This window comes from Lissotriton vulgaris, chromosome 3_1 (assembly GCF_964263255.1).
Source record: "Lissotriton vulgaris chromosome 3_1, aLisVul1.2, whole genome shotgun sequence".
In the NCBI taxonomy this organism is placed as follows: Eukaryota; Metazoa; Chordata; class Amphibia; order Caudata; family Salamandridae; genus Lissotriton; species Lissotriton vulgaris.
The window spans coordinates 247,820,537-247,835,734 of NC_141689.1; the positions used below are offsets into that span (position 1 = coordinate 247,820,537).

The 15,198-nt window shown below is 46.5% G+C and overlaps 1 protein-coding gene across 1 annotated transcript in view; it reads right to left on the reverse strand.

Moving 5' to 3' along the window:
- SMAD7 (SMAD family member 7) overlaps positions 1-15,198 on the reverse strand; it is a 50,063-nt gene that overhangs the window by 22,568 nt on the left and 12,297 nt on the right. Inside the window, exon 3 of the mRNA XM_086960368.1 lies at positions 15,093-15,164. Coding sequence (XP_086816494.1) covers positions 15,093-15,164 — 72 coding nt within the window. The remainder of the gene's footprint in view (positions 1-15,092; positions 15,165-15,198) is intronic.

Genomic DNA, 15,198 nt, shown 5'->3' on the forward strand with positions numbered 1-15,198 from the left:
TCCGCCTTTGGGCCGGACCAATATAAAGCATAGGGTATACAACGTTTACAACAAAGTTTTTACCACGCACTACTACTACAACGCAGGCATTACCACGCATACCATTACAACGCATTGCGCTGGGGGGGGCGCTCTAGGATAGGGAATAAGAATAATTTTATATCCAACAACTTCCCTAGTGTCCACGGGGACTGGAGTTGGAATATAAAATTATACTTACCACTATCCAGCACCTCTAAGCGCTATGCGTTGTAACGGTATGCGTTGTAAATACCGCGTTGTAATGGTATGCGTGGTAAAAGTATGCGTTGTAACGTCATACATCCAAAGCATAGGTGACCACAGAGGACATTTCAGCCATCCAAGGGACTCGAGATCCCGCTGGAAGCATATCCGACTGGCCTCCTGACAAGCCTCCTCTGTTCCATTGGCAGGCTGACCTGCTTGAAGTCTGTTGGCCTTCTTAGTTGCTACAGTTGGAAGCGAGCCCAGGGCTGTTGTATTGTTGCGTTGGACTCATCAAGAGTTGGGTACTCAGGACTTTCTTGGAGGTTCAGGTGGTGACCATCGCTCAAATGGTGAACTGCAGTTGATACCAGGGTCCTGGAGTCTTCACTGATAAAGAAGACGAGGAGCCTCTGGCCTTTCTTCCACCAAGTTCCTCAGTTATCTTTGTAAACAGAGTTGATGGCCTCAGCCCACTCCATTGGCATCGCCCATCAACACAGGCGCAGTGACATCCCTTGGTACACTCCAAGGGGCCTTGCCCAAAGACTCGCTTAACAGGGGGCTACTGAGAGCTGCTCTGCAATGTGGGTCCTTAACCAACGAGCACCGAGAGCCTATATAACCCATACAAAAATACAACAACAATTCACAATCCTCTGGTGCACCACAAAACTCCCAGAGCGGCAACAGTGAGCTTACTTCCCATCACGCTACTCAACATGCGCGCTTTGCTAACACGCCAAGTTCATCATAAGGTAGGCACACCTTGGATTCAAGATGTCTTTCACATACAAACTTTAAAAGGCGGATGGACAGAGCAACCCACTGAACCCCTCCCCCCCCCCCATTGTTCCAAAACTGATCACCCCTGCATCAATGCCGGAAGACTATTTAACGCACCATGGCACAAGCAAGGCACTCTGCCATTACACACTGGAGACAAGAGGGCAAGCCAAAGCATCTTAAACAAATGATGAAGATTGAATAAACTAAATGGCACAATAAAATACCAGGTACGGCTGAACAGAGCGAATCAACGGGATATGCCAAGTTTGCTAATTTTTCATGCGTTTTTACTTCAAGTTTAGTACTGACAACTGAAAGTCTTCTGCATTTTACATACAATCCACGTTTACATTCTGCCTGCTGGAAATTTCAGTAACGTACACAATGAACTCCACTGTCCGGGCTAAATTCACATACTGGTACGGTACAAACACGTTTGAAAAGACAAATGTAAAGTAAAAAAAAAGAAACAACGCCTCCCACCTGAAAGGCGGGGAGCTCTCTTCCTCTGTTTACTGAAGCAGGACTGCCTGGTAAATTGGTCACCGAAAGTGCCACGGAGTCTGATCCAGGCGCCGAGGGTTGCTGAAACATGGGCGGTGTCTGTGCTGCTGCTGCCGTCAAATGAAGTCACCGAGTTAATTATTTGGAAGCTAAACCTGAATGAACGTTCCTGAGCAGTGGGCGCAGCCCATGCCCCTCTGGGCGGAGCAGGGCCTGCCCACACCCGGTGCCTCTGTGTTATGACAAGTCGCCCACACCAGGCTGCCACCGACCCACAATTACAGCCTGCCCTTTTCATGGTGTCATGAAAATGGGAGTAACAGAGCTCCCGGCTGGCTCCAACAATGCCCTCGCTTTGAGTAATGATGCGGGAGCCGCGGATTTTGAGGCATGCAAGGGCAGGGTGGCGGTGAAGTCACCAGGAGCCGGGCTGGGAAGGAGGAAGCGGCGCGGCCATGGAAGAGGTGCCTGCGCATTCTAATTATATGTGGAGCCTTAATAGGGTTTCCCATCACGGGCAGGCACCTCCCTGGTGCCTGCAAGGGGCAGACAGGCGTTGGCCGTCTGCGTCACTTATGTACACTGCTTGTAGGAAGGAATAGTGCCGCGTCCTCTGTGGGCGCCTTCACCACTGGTGAAGACGAAGCGAGGCAAAGGCTGTCCACTTCGTTTCTGGAACCAGCCAGAGGGATCAGCATGCGCACACAAGAACCCACATCTACCTGAAAACTAGTTAAAGAGAGCTCGGGACCAAATCCAGTAGATCCTTCTTGGAGCGCACAGGCATGAGGAAGACACTCAACAGCAAGAGACCAAGTAGGGTATGTGTTGTCGGTGGTAGACAGCAGATCAACTGACCCCGTCGGTTAAAATTGTAAATTTGAGGATTGCACCTTCTATGCACAATCCAATCCTCAACTGGGTTCAGTGCACGCTTCACTAGTGGTCACAGATGTCAAGGTTGTAGATGACAGTGAAGCCAGGAAAAAGATGACCCCCCACAATGCAACTCTAGAAACATCTCAGCAGCTGGAAGTTCCACTTGAACATTTTGAAGAAAGATAGATGGTCAAAGGCTCTCCAACTGGTGTTATGTAGAACAGAAAACGGTGAGCAGATCTTTAACTGATAGCCCTAGTAAGACTAAACACAAAGAACAGTTCAGCCCTCGGGAAGCTGGGCCTTGCACAGCGCCATCCGCTGCACATGGCTGAGCAACTCACACTAGTCTGAACCTAACTCTTCACAGGTAACCACTCAGCAGACCACTCAAAAATGCCAGCACCCCAACTGGTCTTTGTTCTTTTGGACAATCAAGACAATTTCCTCCTGATTTTATCAAGCAACAGGACATAGTTATTCTTTGCATGCCTACTGTCTCCAGCATGGTCCTTCACCTCCTGTGAGCAGAGAAGCAGCATATGCATGGTTGACATTTTTTAATGTAATTCTTAAATCAGCACATAGTATATCTGTTTCACAATTCAGTCTAAATGCGTGGGCCTTTCTCAGGCGGAACCTGCCGGAGAAAACATTCACTTTGTCTCTCCAAGTTCCCTTACAAGTACTGTCCCGTCCAATGACAACGGTGGGACTGCACCTTTCCTCCCAGGTGACAGACCACTATCAATGGAGGCTCACAATGGCCGACTGCAATCCAACATAGCTGATGTGGGTTATGAGGAGGGCAGAGAAGACCCAAGTGAACGCACTTCACTGGAAAGTTCAAGATCTGCCCAGAACTCCTAACACTACAATAAGAAGAACTACCACCAAGCACCTCGTCTACTGTCACCCACCAGGAATGACGGTCTAAACCCTTCCCCGTGAGGTCCTCCGATGGACATCACACAATCGCAGACAGCAATGGGTTGTTCCTCAGCCCCTAGCAGCTACGAGACGAACACACAAAATGGCCTGCACCGTGTTTCACCGCTGTACACATTTCCAATGCACCCCGCTGGACACATCAGAAACACATGCTAGCCCTTGACTGGAATTTCCACTCTTCAATACAACAGCAGAAATGTACCCACCCAGCCAAATCAGTACAGTTTAAAAAACATGACACGGTGGGGTTTGCTGAACGTTTTATATTATTTAGAACAAAACCAGTAAACGCAGGATTTTGTAAGAGATAAACTTGTGAAAATCTTCTTGCTGTCCGAGATCTAAAAAGCTGTGTCCCGAGCCAAAGAAACACCCCAAAAAAACAGTAGGTATATATTCTTATTTGTTGCAAGTTTAAACCTAGGTAATGGCACTGGGCGGGGAGCGGCTCGAACGCCAAGAAGCCAAACCATAGTGTGCTCGCAGCCAAGACCTTCTTTGGCACCGCAGCCTGGGAAGCGAATTAAAACAGCAAGCAAAAGTTCCCGCAGTTAATTGAGAAGCGAGGCCGCAACAGCAAGAAACCGGAGCCGGGCCTAGCGAATGAAGGGATCCTGGAATATTAAAGGCCGAGCAGAGCACCGACCTCCGGGCGCAGATCTCTCCACAAGGCGAGGCCGCCTCTCCATGCGGCCTCGGAGGCCCCTGTGCTCCCTCCTCTCACTCCGGTGTACAAAGGGACTGATGCAATTTCCTGCCCACGCTCAATTATTTCCTGTTAACTAACAAGGTGAAAGCAATCGGTGCCAATTACTCCTACTGCAAATGCTCGAACATGAACCACTTTCCAAAAGCTGGAAAAAGTTTTTACCACTGGAATATAACTATTGCGGTTTTGAGCTGACAATTTGACGATGTAGGTCTCTGGCCTACATGGCTCCACAAATATATATATATATACATATACACACACACAGAGATAAGAGTACAAGTACAATAAGCTATTACTGTTGCATTCATTTCACTGCACTGATGTATAATAATTTTACACGCAAGAAAATGTTCGCGATTTCCAGGAAGCATTCAGGGTTCTACAATACTACTGATGGGAAACTTGAACTTTACATTCCCTTTTAGCTTGTGCCTCCTGCTGCAAAGCTGGTGCGGCAATAAACAGTAAAGAGTATCAGGGAGCTGAAAATAAACTGGAAAGGAAGCAACTCTGTGACAGTAGGAAGGCAGCCAGACGGGTTACCCCTCCACTCCTTTAATATGGCTGAAGATGGCCTGGCTGGCAGTCGCCTGAGTGTGGCCCTTGCCGTATTCGTCTGCCCGGCTCTCGCAGAGGTCACTAGAAGCTGGCACCAGCAAGAATGTCCAACACATGGCAGCCACGTGGCCGATGAGGGCAAACATGGCTCCTCCGGGGTAACTGTGAAATGCTAGCGAGACTAGAGCACCATCAATGAATGCTACTAACCTGGACCCTCAGGTAGATTGACCAGATCAAGCTCACCATACCTTCCAGTCTTTTCCAGCCACCATAAAAATTGATTAGACCATGGAGAAGATGAGGGTTGTAATAATTACCATGCAGAAGTAGAACCAATCAAGCCCTACTAACAGACAGGTCTGATTTATATTTTATTTCTTATTTGAGAGGTCTATATAGCACGAAAATGACCCTTGCAGGTATCAGAGCGCTTTACGATTATTTTAAGAGCAGAGACAATAAAGCAATAACAGTAATAATATCATATTCAAGAAAATTATAGGATACCGTATTACCCAGAAAAGGGATATTACGCTTTATAATTGGTCAGAAAGCAGAGGCAAATAAACCAAAAAAGCAATAATATCATAGTCGATAAAAATACAGGACAGGCAGTATTCAGAAAAGGGAGGGTATGACATAATGTTGGGACGGATAAGTCGGAAACAATCAAAATAGCAGACGAGCAGTCGTCTGGCCACACTGGAAGGCCATTATCAGCCTCTTGCCCTCTCACCATGAAAATGTGCCAGGAGACTGTATTTGGTGGTTACCAAAGTTATGTTTAGTCTTCACATGTAAGCAACAACGTGAAAAGTGATGCATGCAAAGTAGCAGGAAACAGGAGGTCTGTCTGGCCAGTTTCCAGATAGTGTCTCCCCTATCCTTTTCTGAGAGACATCACCCTCAACCCCAACAAGAAAACACTTCCTACGAGAAACATCTACTGGACATGGCCCATACGAAATGATGTTAACGATAGACAGTGCTCGCGGACATAACATTGGATTATTGTGAAATACCAAATATTGAGCTCTTGGCACGTTTGGACTAATCTGCATCCAGAGCTTGCAAATGTCAACACGAGGGAAAAGAGCAGTTGCCAAAACGCTCTTTTTACGAATCAAGTCTTTGAATCAGCGACTAAAGTATTGACACACTTGCATCCGAGGCCAATTTATTTGACGAGGGAGTCTACTAGGCTTCCAGTTCTTTAAAACTGACTGGCAATAGCCTCGAAAAGGCAAAGAAGGAAGTCAAGTGTGCCCTAAAAGAGCTTCACTTATCCTCAACTGTGATAGACGCACTGAACGTGTATATCATTATCAATGTAACATCTTTTCCATGTCCCTTTTGGTGTCTCAGCTTTAGCCATCCTGTGGCATCAGATTCAACAGTTCTGCAACCCAATTTATTTAGGTCGCCGCCCAACTAGGCAAGAGACACTGTCTTGGGCGACATCAACGGTACCATATTGATTTGATATGATTCTGAACAATGGTGGCAGCCAAGATGCAACGATTTGGCAGGTCCTAAGAGTCAATATTCTACCTTGGTTGGGAACAAGAGCGCAGATCATAAAAGCAACAAATTCTCATAATATCTGGCCCATATTTGAGACCATTCGACAAAATGTAGTTATTCTATCATGTATTTGAGGATTCAACATGCCCGAATTCCAAGATCTCGAAGTACGTTAACCACAAGTGTGCCACCAATCATCTAAGAATAATTAGGAGAACTAATCTACATAACAAGTTTTCTGGAATCCGCCTAACAGTGCTGATACATTGACTGACCCAGTATGCTTTGCCTCTCCAAACAAAAGACGGCTGCCCACCTCCCTAACCACTGTGATCCTAGTTCATAAATAACAGGAACATTCTCAAAAAGGGAGAAGGACAAATATTATGCATCTCCTAGATTATCTTCTTAGGATCCTCAACGAAAACTTTAGCCATAGCGGAGCTATTGCCATTCTTATGGTTTCACTTGTGGCTAGGAACTGGACAATGGGTAAATATCAGCAATCAAAGTAGGCCTAGAAAAAATTATATTTTTGTAAAGTGATGAAACCCCAGAAATAAATGATTCCTGCAAGTCAGAAGGGACAGACTTACATATGAAACAAAAGGGGCGAGCGTGCTGGACCGTTGCTCAAATCACTTTTTGGGTGGACGACTACTTGTTTATCTGAGGTCGCCCCAAACCATTTGTTCAATACGGAATATCTTAATACATACAAAAGCTTGGAGGAGCAATGGGATCAAAACTAGGCTTCTAAAGGGAATGATGGTGGGGGGTCGCTCGAGCAAATATGGAATGCCCAGGGAGGGACTGAGAAGACACTGGTGTGCTAGAGGAAGGACACGGGCCTTCCTCAGACTCTATAGTACAAGTGACATAACATGGCAGGACTTCCAGGAGGCAGTGGTTTGTATCAGCACAAGGCCATCTACAGCTTGTTCTGGAGTGCTTAAGACCAGTAAGAATGTAGCATCTTTTCCGTTACACCAGTTACATTTTACATAGGTCCGAGCACAGGTTTGCTTTATGTATTAGTAATCTGTATTTACAGGTATACGGTTGGCTGTCTCCATTAAGAATATATCATTAGTTTCAGGCAGCAGCATGTTTGATGCTTGGAGACATGGTTTAATAACAAAAGGGTGGAGCTCTGACCTGGAGTACCCACAACACATGGAATAAAAAGAAATACTAGGAGGCCTGGTGAGATAAACCCCCTGCTTAACCCCAAAGAGTTATGCCAATAAAATAAGTGAAAACTATTAAGTAGAATCCTATCCCTTGGAAGCCCCAACAAGCAACATGTTCAACCTAAGATTCCCAAGAACAGCGTACAACCCCATCATTCTTCATTTAGGGCGGCAGCTCCTTGCAACACTTAGGGACTTAGATCTGATTTGCCAGGAAATGCAACTCTTCCTCCCCCCCGCCCCCTATTTGTTGCCTTGTCACACATTCTTCCTAACACTTTAAAAAAAGTGCCTTGAAAAATACACTCAGTCTGTAAAGGGGGTGACTGCCAGAGAATGGCCTGATATACACAACTTTAAACCATCATCAAAATTAGAAACTCAAGAGGCTGCCCCTTTATCGAGTTGCGGTTAGTACCTTGAAACAGGTGTCCAAAGTAAAAACATCACCCAACCTCATAGTCTACACAGAGTTGTAAAACCAATTTATTTATTTATTTTCTGTGAAGTGTGACAATTAAGCAGACGGCTCCCTGGAACTGACCAAGCAACCAACAGAATGAAGACAAATGTACATTTAATAACTACTAAACAGATTAGTTTTCAGATGTTTCCAAAATGATACAAGATGAATAATCGAACTGTGATCTTGTGGTAATGAGTTTCATTTCCTTGAGGTAATGACAAGATCTATCAAATAGTGATCCAACAAAAAGTAAGCAAGGATAGAGGTGATCAATCCAAAGAGCGGCTGACAGAGCACAAACCACAGGAATTCTAAGATTAAGATGTTGTTCATGCTTATAGGCAGCTCAGAGTTCACCGTGCTCATCCCCACTCAGATGGATTGAAGCTTGAATCCCATCCTGAGTGAAGCCTGGCAATCTGTTGCAAAGGTCTGTCCAGCAGGGGTCTAGGGTTCTGAGGCAGCGTTTTTAGGATATCCTCTGGCTGTGAAGATTGGTTCCAATGAGTGTTACTGTATGCAAATCTAATTCCTATGGCTTTCTCGAAAATTTGCCATGGATCCAAACCTTCTAAACCTACATTAATAGCAACTCAGGAACAATATCCAAACTTAACTAGAAATACAAAAAATACAACGTGAATGTAGTAAACACGCATAAATGTTGTTAATGCAAACATCACCAATAGCAGAGGGGACTAGTCTTCCCCTATAGCAAGCAATTCAGCAGACGGCTATTTCCTAATTGTTTTTTTGGATTATGTTTACTCAGGGTATTGTTTTCCGAGCTCTACAGACAGACTTTTTTGTACAGAGGAAAGGAAAAAAAAAAAACGTCCCTCCTCGACAGAGCCGGTGATGGGTATCAAATTGCACCCAAGCAAAATGGAGTTTCTCCCACCAGGCGTTAGCTTAAGAAGATGCTTCTTTGTGGCTGGCACAGATACCAGCCCGGATCAAAGGCAGGGGAAGCATTCCAAGCCGGTGCTGAGACGTCAATCCGCCGGACTTCGAGGCTTTGTACCGAAGATGGCTCCAACGTGAATTAACATGTTTGTTTGTGAGAGGCAAATACTGTACTCCAGCACAAAATGCATGCAGCGTGGGGGCCGGGGTTCTTCACCTGAGACCTATGGGTAACCTGCAGATGTTATGGTATGCTTTTAACTATGGGAACAGAAGGGCAGAATATGTGTGCACAGTTTAGCATCTTTTTTGTCCTTGTTTGAGGAGTCACCATGCTGCGTGAACAATAAAAATTAAGACCATAGAGCCATTTTCTCATTGAATTAGTCTCCTGGTTGGTGTCTGCAACTTCTGTAGGCGAGGTCGTACCCTAGCGTTCAGTTTTTTACAGAGCATGCTTGTTGAAAAAGATAAACATCTCACCCCTCCCCTATTGTTGCTCAATATTTATGAAGTGCAGTCTACACCTGATAGTAACGTGGTTAGAGCCCGGCATGCGACTGACACTGCCCCAGTCCCGTCGGTCCCAGAAACATGTCACCAAAATTTCTCCCTGCCGGACAGACCAGACCACCCCTAGTTCTGGTTGAGCCGAGGGGTACATTGGCAACAGTCTGGTCTCTCACCCCCCCCCCCCCTTCTATAAAAGGCCCCACACACGACATGAAAGGGCAGCGCGGCTGAATGGAAGGTCACCTCTGTGCATTTCAGGAGGAACCAGTTCTTTTGTGAGGGGCCTCCCGAGGGATTAAGTATTCACATTTTTTCTCTTCCATTGCCAAAGGAATCAAGCCCTGGCTCCAGCCTCCCGACCTTCCTGCCACCCTGAACTGAGCCCCATTCATGAAGCTGGCTCACTGCAGCGCGCCGGGGCCAGGAAGGAAAACAAGCGGAGGCGGGCAAGGGGGAGGCTGCGCAGTGCGAGGGCACCCCGGGATCTGGAGGCTGCGGGGCACCCCGGTATGTGCAGGCTGGGAGGGGCAGGCTAGAGGAGCTCGGTGCGAGGAACACCGGAATCTGAAAGCTGCTCACTACCCTGGGATGTGAAGGATGCTGGATGGCGGGAGCCCAGTGCAGTGCACACCGGTATTTCACAGGACACACTTCTCTTGCACAACTGTCATTCAGTAAGACACTGCCACAAACAACCAGAGGGAGGGCTTCTGGTACACAACCTCTCGCGTATTTAGTGCCTGCAGCAAAAATGACGGTGCTGTACAACAAATATCACACAGTGAGCGGTACTGTTGACACACACGGTGGGGGCTGCTGTCACAACACATCGAGGCTACTACCTGCGCGGTTATCAAACCGGTCTTGTCCACGCACACTGCCTCAAACCACTCTATTACTAGACACAGAAAGAGCAGCTGGCTCTTATCACACCGCTGTCTGCTATATATACCGACGGCGCAGGTGGCGCCCTGCTGAAGCCATGATGCTCTATACACAGTAGCAGCTGCTGGCTTTATCAGACCTCTATATTGTATACACCGAAGGGGCTGTTGGGTGTTCTCAAACCTGTATGTACTAGACACAGACGGTGCTACTAGCTCTTATCGAGCCATACTTGTACTATATACATAGGGGCTGCCGGTTCGGCTATCAAACCATTCTTTAAGCAGAAGATGTTGCTGGCTCTGTTATCAAACCTATGCACTGTATACACTGAAGGCGCCGCTGGCACGGGTATTGAACCATTGGAAATTATAAGCAGAATGCGCTACTAGCTGTGCTATCAAACCACCGTACACCAGACCCAGAAGGAGGTGCTTGCACTGATATCAAACCCCTGTATAATGGAAGCAGGAGCTGTGGATGCCACTTATCAAGCCACTGGATACTAGACACAGATGGTGGTGCTGCTCTGTTATCAAACCTCTATATGAAGGACAAACGGTGCTGCTGGCACTTTATCAAACCACTGCATGCCACACAGAGGAGGTAGCCGAGAATGTGATAAAACCACGCGGCATCATACATAAGAGGCTGCTGACACTATAGTTCAATGCCTCTTTCACCATAGGAGGGGTCTGTTGGCACTCAAATTAACCCCATCCTTCCCCACACCCGATATCCAAAAACGTAGGGATAGGGAACAATGTAAAATAAAAACACTCTACCAAACATGCACAACAAGCCACAGCCGCTTGGCCAATCATCTCTCTGGGCCTGGAAAGGGTATAAAAGCGCTATATAGATAGAGGCTCTCATGCAGTGTGCGGCTTCTGTGTTGCCACTAGAATACTTCCACCTCCCAGATGCTACACCTACGACAGAGGCCCCTGCTCCGAGTACTAATTTAAAGCCAGAAAATGCCTTTTGGGGTGCTAGAATATACTGGGCTTTAAGAGTAGCCATAATCCAAGCCCATGGCCATCTGGTCTCCTCCCCTTGCGGAAACAGTACCGGACAGCCCTAAGCAAAACACTCCTCTAACAGCAAAGTCACACAGCTCCCCTCGCCGTCACTGCTGCTAGTTATAGGAAGCATCGTACAAACAAGAGGCCTATCTGTGGAAATACATCAATGGAAACATCAGCTACAATCGAGGCCTGCTTATATCTACAATGTCCGCCTCAACACCTTTCGATGTCCAAAATGAAGCATAAATTCAGTGGTCCAAATGTGTAAAAATTGAATGGTAACTAAAGAGGAAACAGTCATAGCACATACTCCCATAAATCACACAAAGGTATCTGAGAAGAGAGTCCCATACAATGTTTAGGGGGTTCTGCTGGCATCCAAAAACACTGCTGCTCAGATTTCCAACCGAGTTTTAACCACTTTGTTATCTCACTCTGGTGGACAGGATTCCCTGATCACAACCTCCTCAAATCACGGAAAGGGCAGCCTCTTCCTGGACTACATCAGGCCATGACCCTTTACCTGACTGGGACATCCCTAATACCAGTCTGTGGCATACCATGTCCATGCCTCGCCTGGCTGCAGTACCAGGCTTAGGGTTACCACCTTCCCGGGAGAAAAATGCTGGCAATGTGTTCACTTTTAAGATTCTGCGAAGAACAGGACATCTGTATGTATTTTTGACATGGACTTTCTATCTGTTTACTTTAATTGTCAGCCTGAGTTCATCAACTCAGCTCTAGAACACGTTGTAAGGGCTTCCTTCTTACATTAACAGTTTCAAAGGTTGTAAAGATGGGGGAGAAACAGCGGCTTTGGGTGATTCTCCCATTATGTGCACTGGCATGGACAATAAAATACTGGTCAGGTAGGTAAAAAGGGCAATGTGGCAACTCTGGCCACGCCCCTTCACCCTCCGGAGCATCGTGGGGTGGAGTCACCACTATTTTAGTCTCATGTATTATATACACAGTAACGTGTTCTTGAATGTTTGCATCCACTTGATCAACACAAAAAGAATAAGCGAAAACTTAAATGTATTTTTTTTGTATTTCAATACTTTATACATTTTAACAATGCTAAGCAAACAATGAGCAATTAATCCCCTATGAGTTCATATTTTCACAAAACACTACGCTTCAGGCCGGTCTAATTCAACAAAACCAGGACTACTGTATCGCCAGTAATAAGTCATACGTTCTAGAAATGCATAGTTCTAGCCTGAAAAAACCACCAGCCCCTAGTTTTTTCAATCTTTCTCCAGTGCTGCAGACTTGGAGGCAGCCCAACACGGGCCCTCAGTGAGAAAGCATTCACAGGGCGGCCCGTGTTATTTCCTGCCGCCAGGCCCTCACCCCCCCCCCCCCCCCTTCCTCCGCTGGCAGACCCAGACAGGCGAGATGTTATCAATAATATGGACCCTCCGAGAAAAAAAATACCCTTTCAAATGCAAGTACTTCCTTGGCTCATTTAATGTGGTATTCCTTTAACTCCACCCTGCAAATCCTTGAACTAAAAACCATAACGCTTGCGCACCTCCACCCCCCCCCCCCCCCTCCTCACCCCCCTCCCTGCACGACCCCCATCCACCCACTTGCAGAGCTCCGAGGACTCCGTGTTGATCCCCTCACCCCTCCCCGCTCAGACCCACGGCCTCGGAGTGCCAAGGGGGAAGAGAGCCCCCGAGCTGGCCTTATTTTCATGCTTAAAATTCTCATTAGGGTCGTTAAACAAACACCGTACTCCCCTCTCAAGTAACAGGCAGGGCATAAATTGTGTGCAAGAATAACAAACAATGCTCGCTCGACGACACCCGCACCGCAGACACTCCCCTGAGCGGGAGAGCGGGGCATGGGGTGGGAACCAAGGGGAAAACGGGGCCAGGAGCCCCGCAGCACCACCACACGGTAGAAAAGACTGCTTCCTAACACAGCTCAACTCGAAAAAAGTACATGCGGGTCGCAGGTTTTTCTATAAAAAAATAAAAATAATAAACTCGCCAAATACTATGGCTGTCTTGTTTTTCACCACTTCCAGTCTCCTTTTCTCGCTTTCTCATCTTTCCCATACCAATTATTTTCACCTTTCAGCATCTCGTTCGCTGAGGGTCAAAGTCTGATGGCGAAGCTAAGTCTTGGGCAATTACCAGCACACAAGAAGCACTGGTCAAGTAACAAGCCAACACCGAACATCAATTCCTACAAACTGAGCCATAACAGCACATAGGCTCAAACGAATCCATGCCGCTACTCCGGAAATGGAAAATAACAACCTCGCGGTTCAGAACACTGAAGAAGCAACTGGATCCTGAGAAACTCCTGGAGGCTCCCGAGGACCTGGCTTTTTAACACTGTCACTTCCTCGTTCTTCTCCTTGCTTCTATTCTTCTGAGCAACCTACAATTACTACAATCTACTAGGCAGAGGAGTAAAATCTGATCCAATGAGGACTGCCGGATCTCATTATGCAGAGTCCACAGAAGGGACCATACCTTTTATCAAAATAATTCTACTGATCAATTACATGCTAGCACCATGTGTGTATACATGTTTGAGACTTCAAAAGCCTCTGCCTTATGAACTAAAGTAGCAAAACTTGTATTACCTATAGCCCTTCTTTTCACGAACAAAAGGCACATTTCGAAAAACTCAGGTGTGCCAACTAGGGAATGAGCCAGAACTTCGCTGTTTACAGTACAGCTTGCTGCTCATCACCTCTGACAGCTGCCTGCTTGCAGAGGAACCAGTACAACCGATAAAACTCAACACAATCATGGTGATGCATTTAAAATGACAGCAGAAAAAAACAACAGGGTTGAGAATGGATTTTTTTTCTGTATTCTGTCCATCAACTGTTGTTTTTCCATTTGTCACCCTGGGACGGGTATGCTCAGATGTGAGTCTTGTGCTCTCCATGCCACTGGAGTCAAGCTATCCTGACTGAAGAGGGGTGAAACCCTGAAGCAGGTCCTAGGATGCTTGTTTCCAGTCCAGGGAGCCTGGCAGTTCGGGCTGGACTGTTCCCATGAGGCACAGGGTCAAGACTGATTTGCATATGACTGGGTTCAAACTGGAATGGCATGGTGAGCAAAAAAACTATGGATTTAGGCCCAGATCTCTGTACTGGGGTGAATGTATGACATTGTTCTGCATTCTGTCCATTAACTGTTGTTTTTGCATGTTTGAGACCTCAAAAGCCTCTGCCTTATGAAGTAATGAACTAAACTAGCAAAACCTTTATTACTTATAGCCCCCCTTTTCACTAACAAAAACCACATTTCGAAACACTCAGGTGTGCAAACTAGGGTAGGAGCCAGAACTTCGCTGTTTACAGTACAGCTTGCTGCTCATCACCTCTGACAGCTGCCTGCTCGCCTGCTTGCAGAGGAATCCGTACAACCGACAAAACTAAACACAATCATGGTGCTGCATTTAAAATGGCAGCAACAAAAAACATCAGGGTTGAGAATGGAAATTTTGGTTTTGTCAATGTTTATTGGGTTAGTGAATATTTTTTGTACGAAAGCACACACCGTAGCAGACCAACCACTGTCTAAGAGCCACAAGCATGATATCTATTAATATAAAAGAACACACTGCACTAGTACTTAAGGGGACGACTCCTTGAGTGGATACGCACACTATGCAATAGGAGAATGCCTTCACCACTCAGGTAAAAGTCTTGGCTGAAGTGGGCTGACCCCTCAACCCATGCTCTTGTGGGAGAAGCAAAATGTGAGTGACACCACAGCTGACCAGTGGATGAAGAGTGCTGGATGAAACCCCGAGGTCAATCTCCCATCTCGCACTCAAAAGCCACGGCGTGGGCATGTTACTGTTCTAGACCATGAACTTGTAGGACTACAGCGCTCGCATCCACCACATTATCTCACGCCATTTCATTTTCACAAGCAACACAGAGGAACTGTGAACTAAAATTAGATTTTTCATCGTACCTGAAAGCCCCTCAGGGGCCAGATAATTTGTTCCTCCTGTTTCAGTGGAGGAAGGCACACAGTCGGGAGGGTCTGCAACAGGAAAAAGTAAGAGATGCAGTTTAAA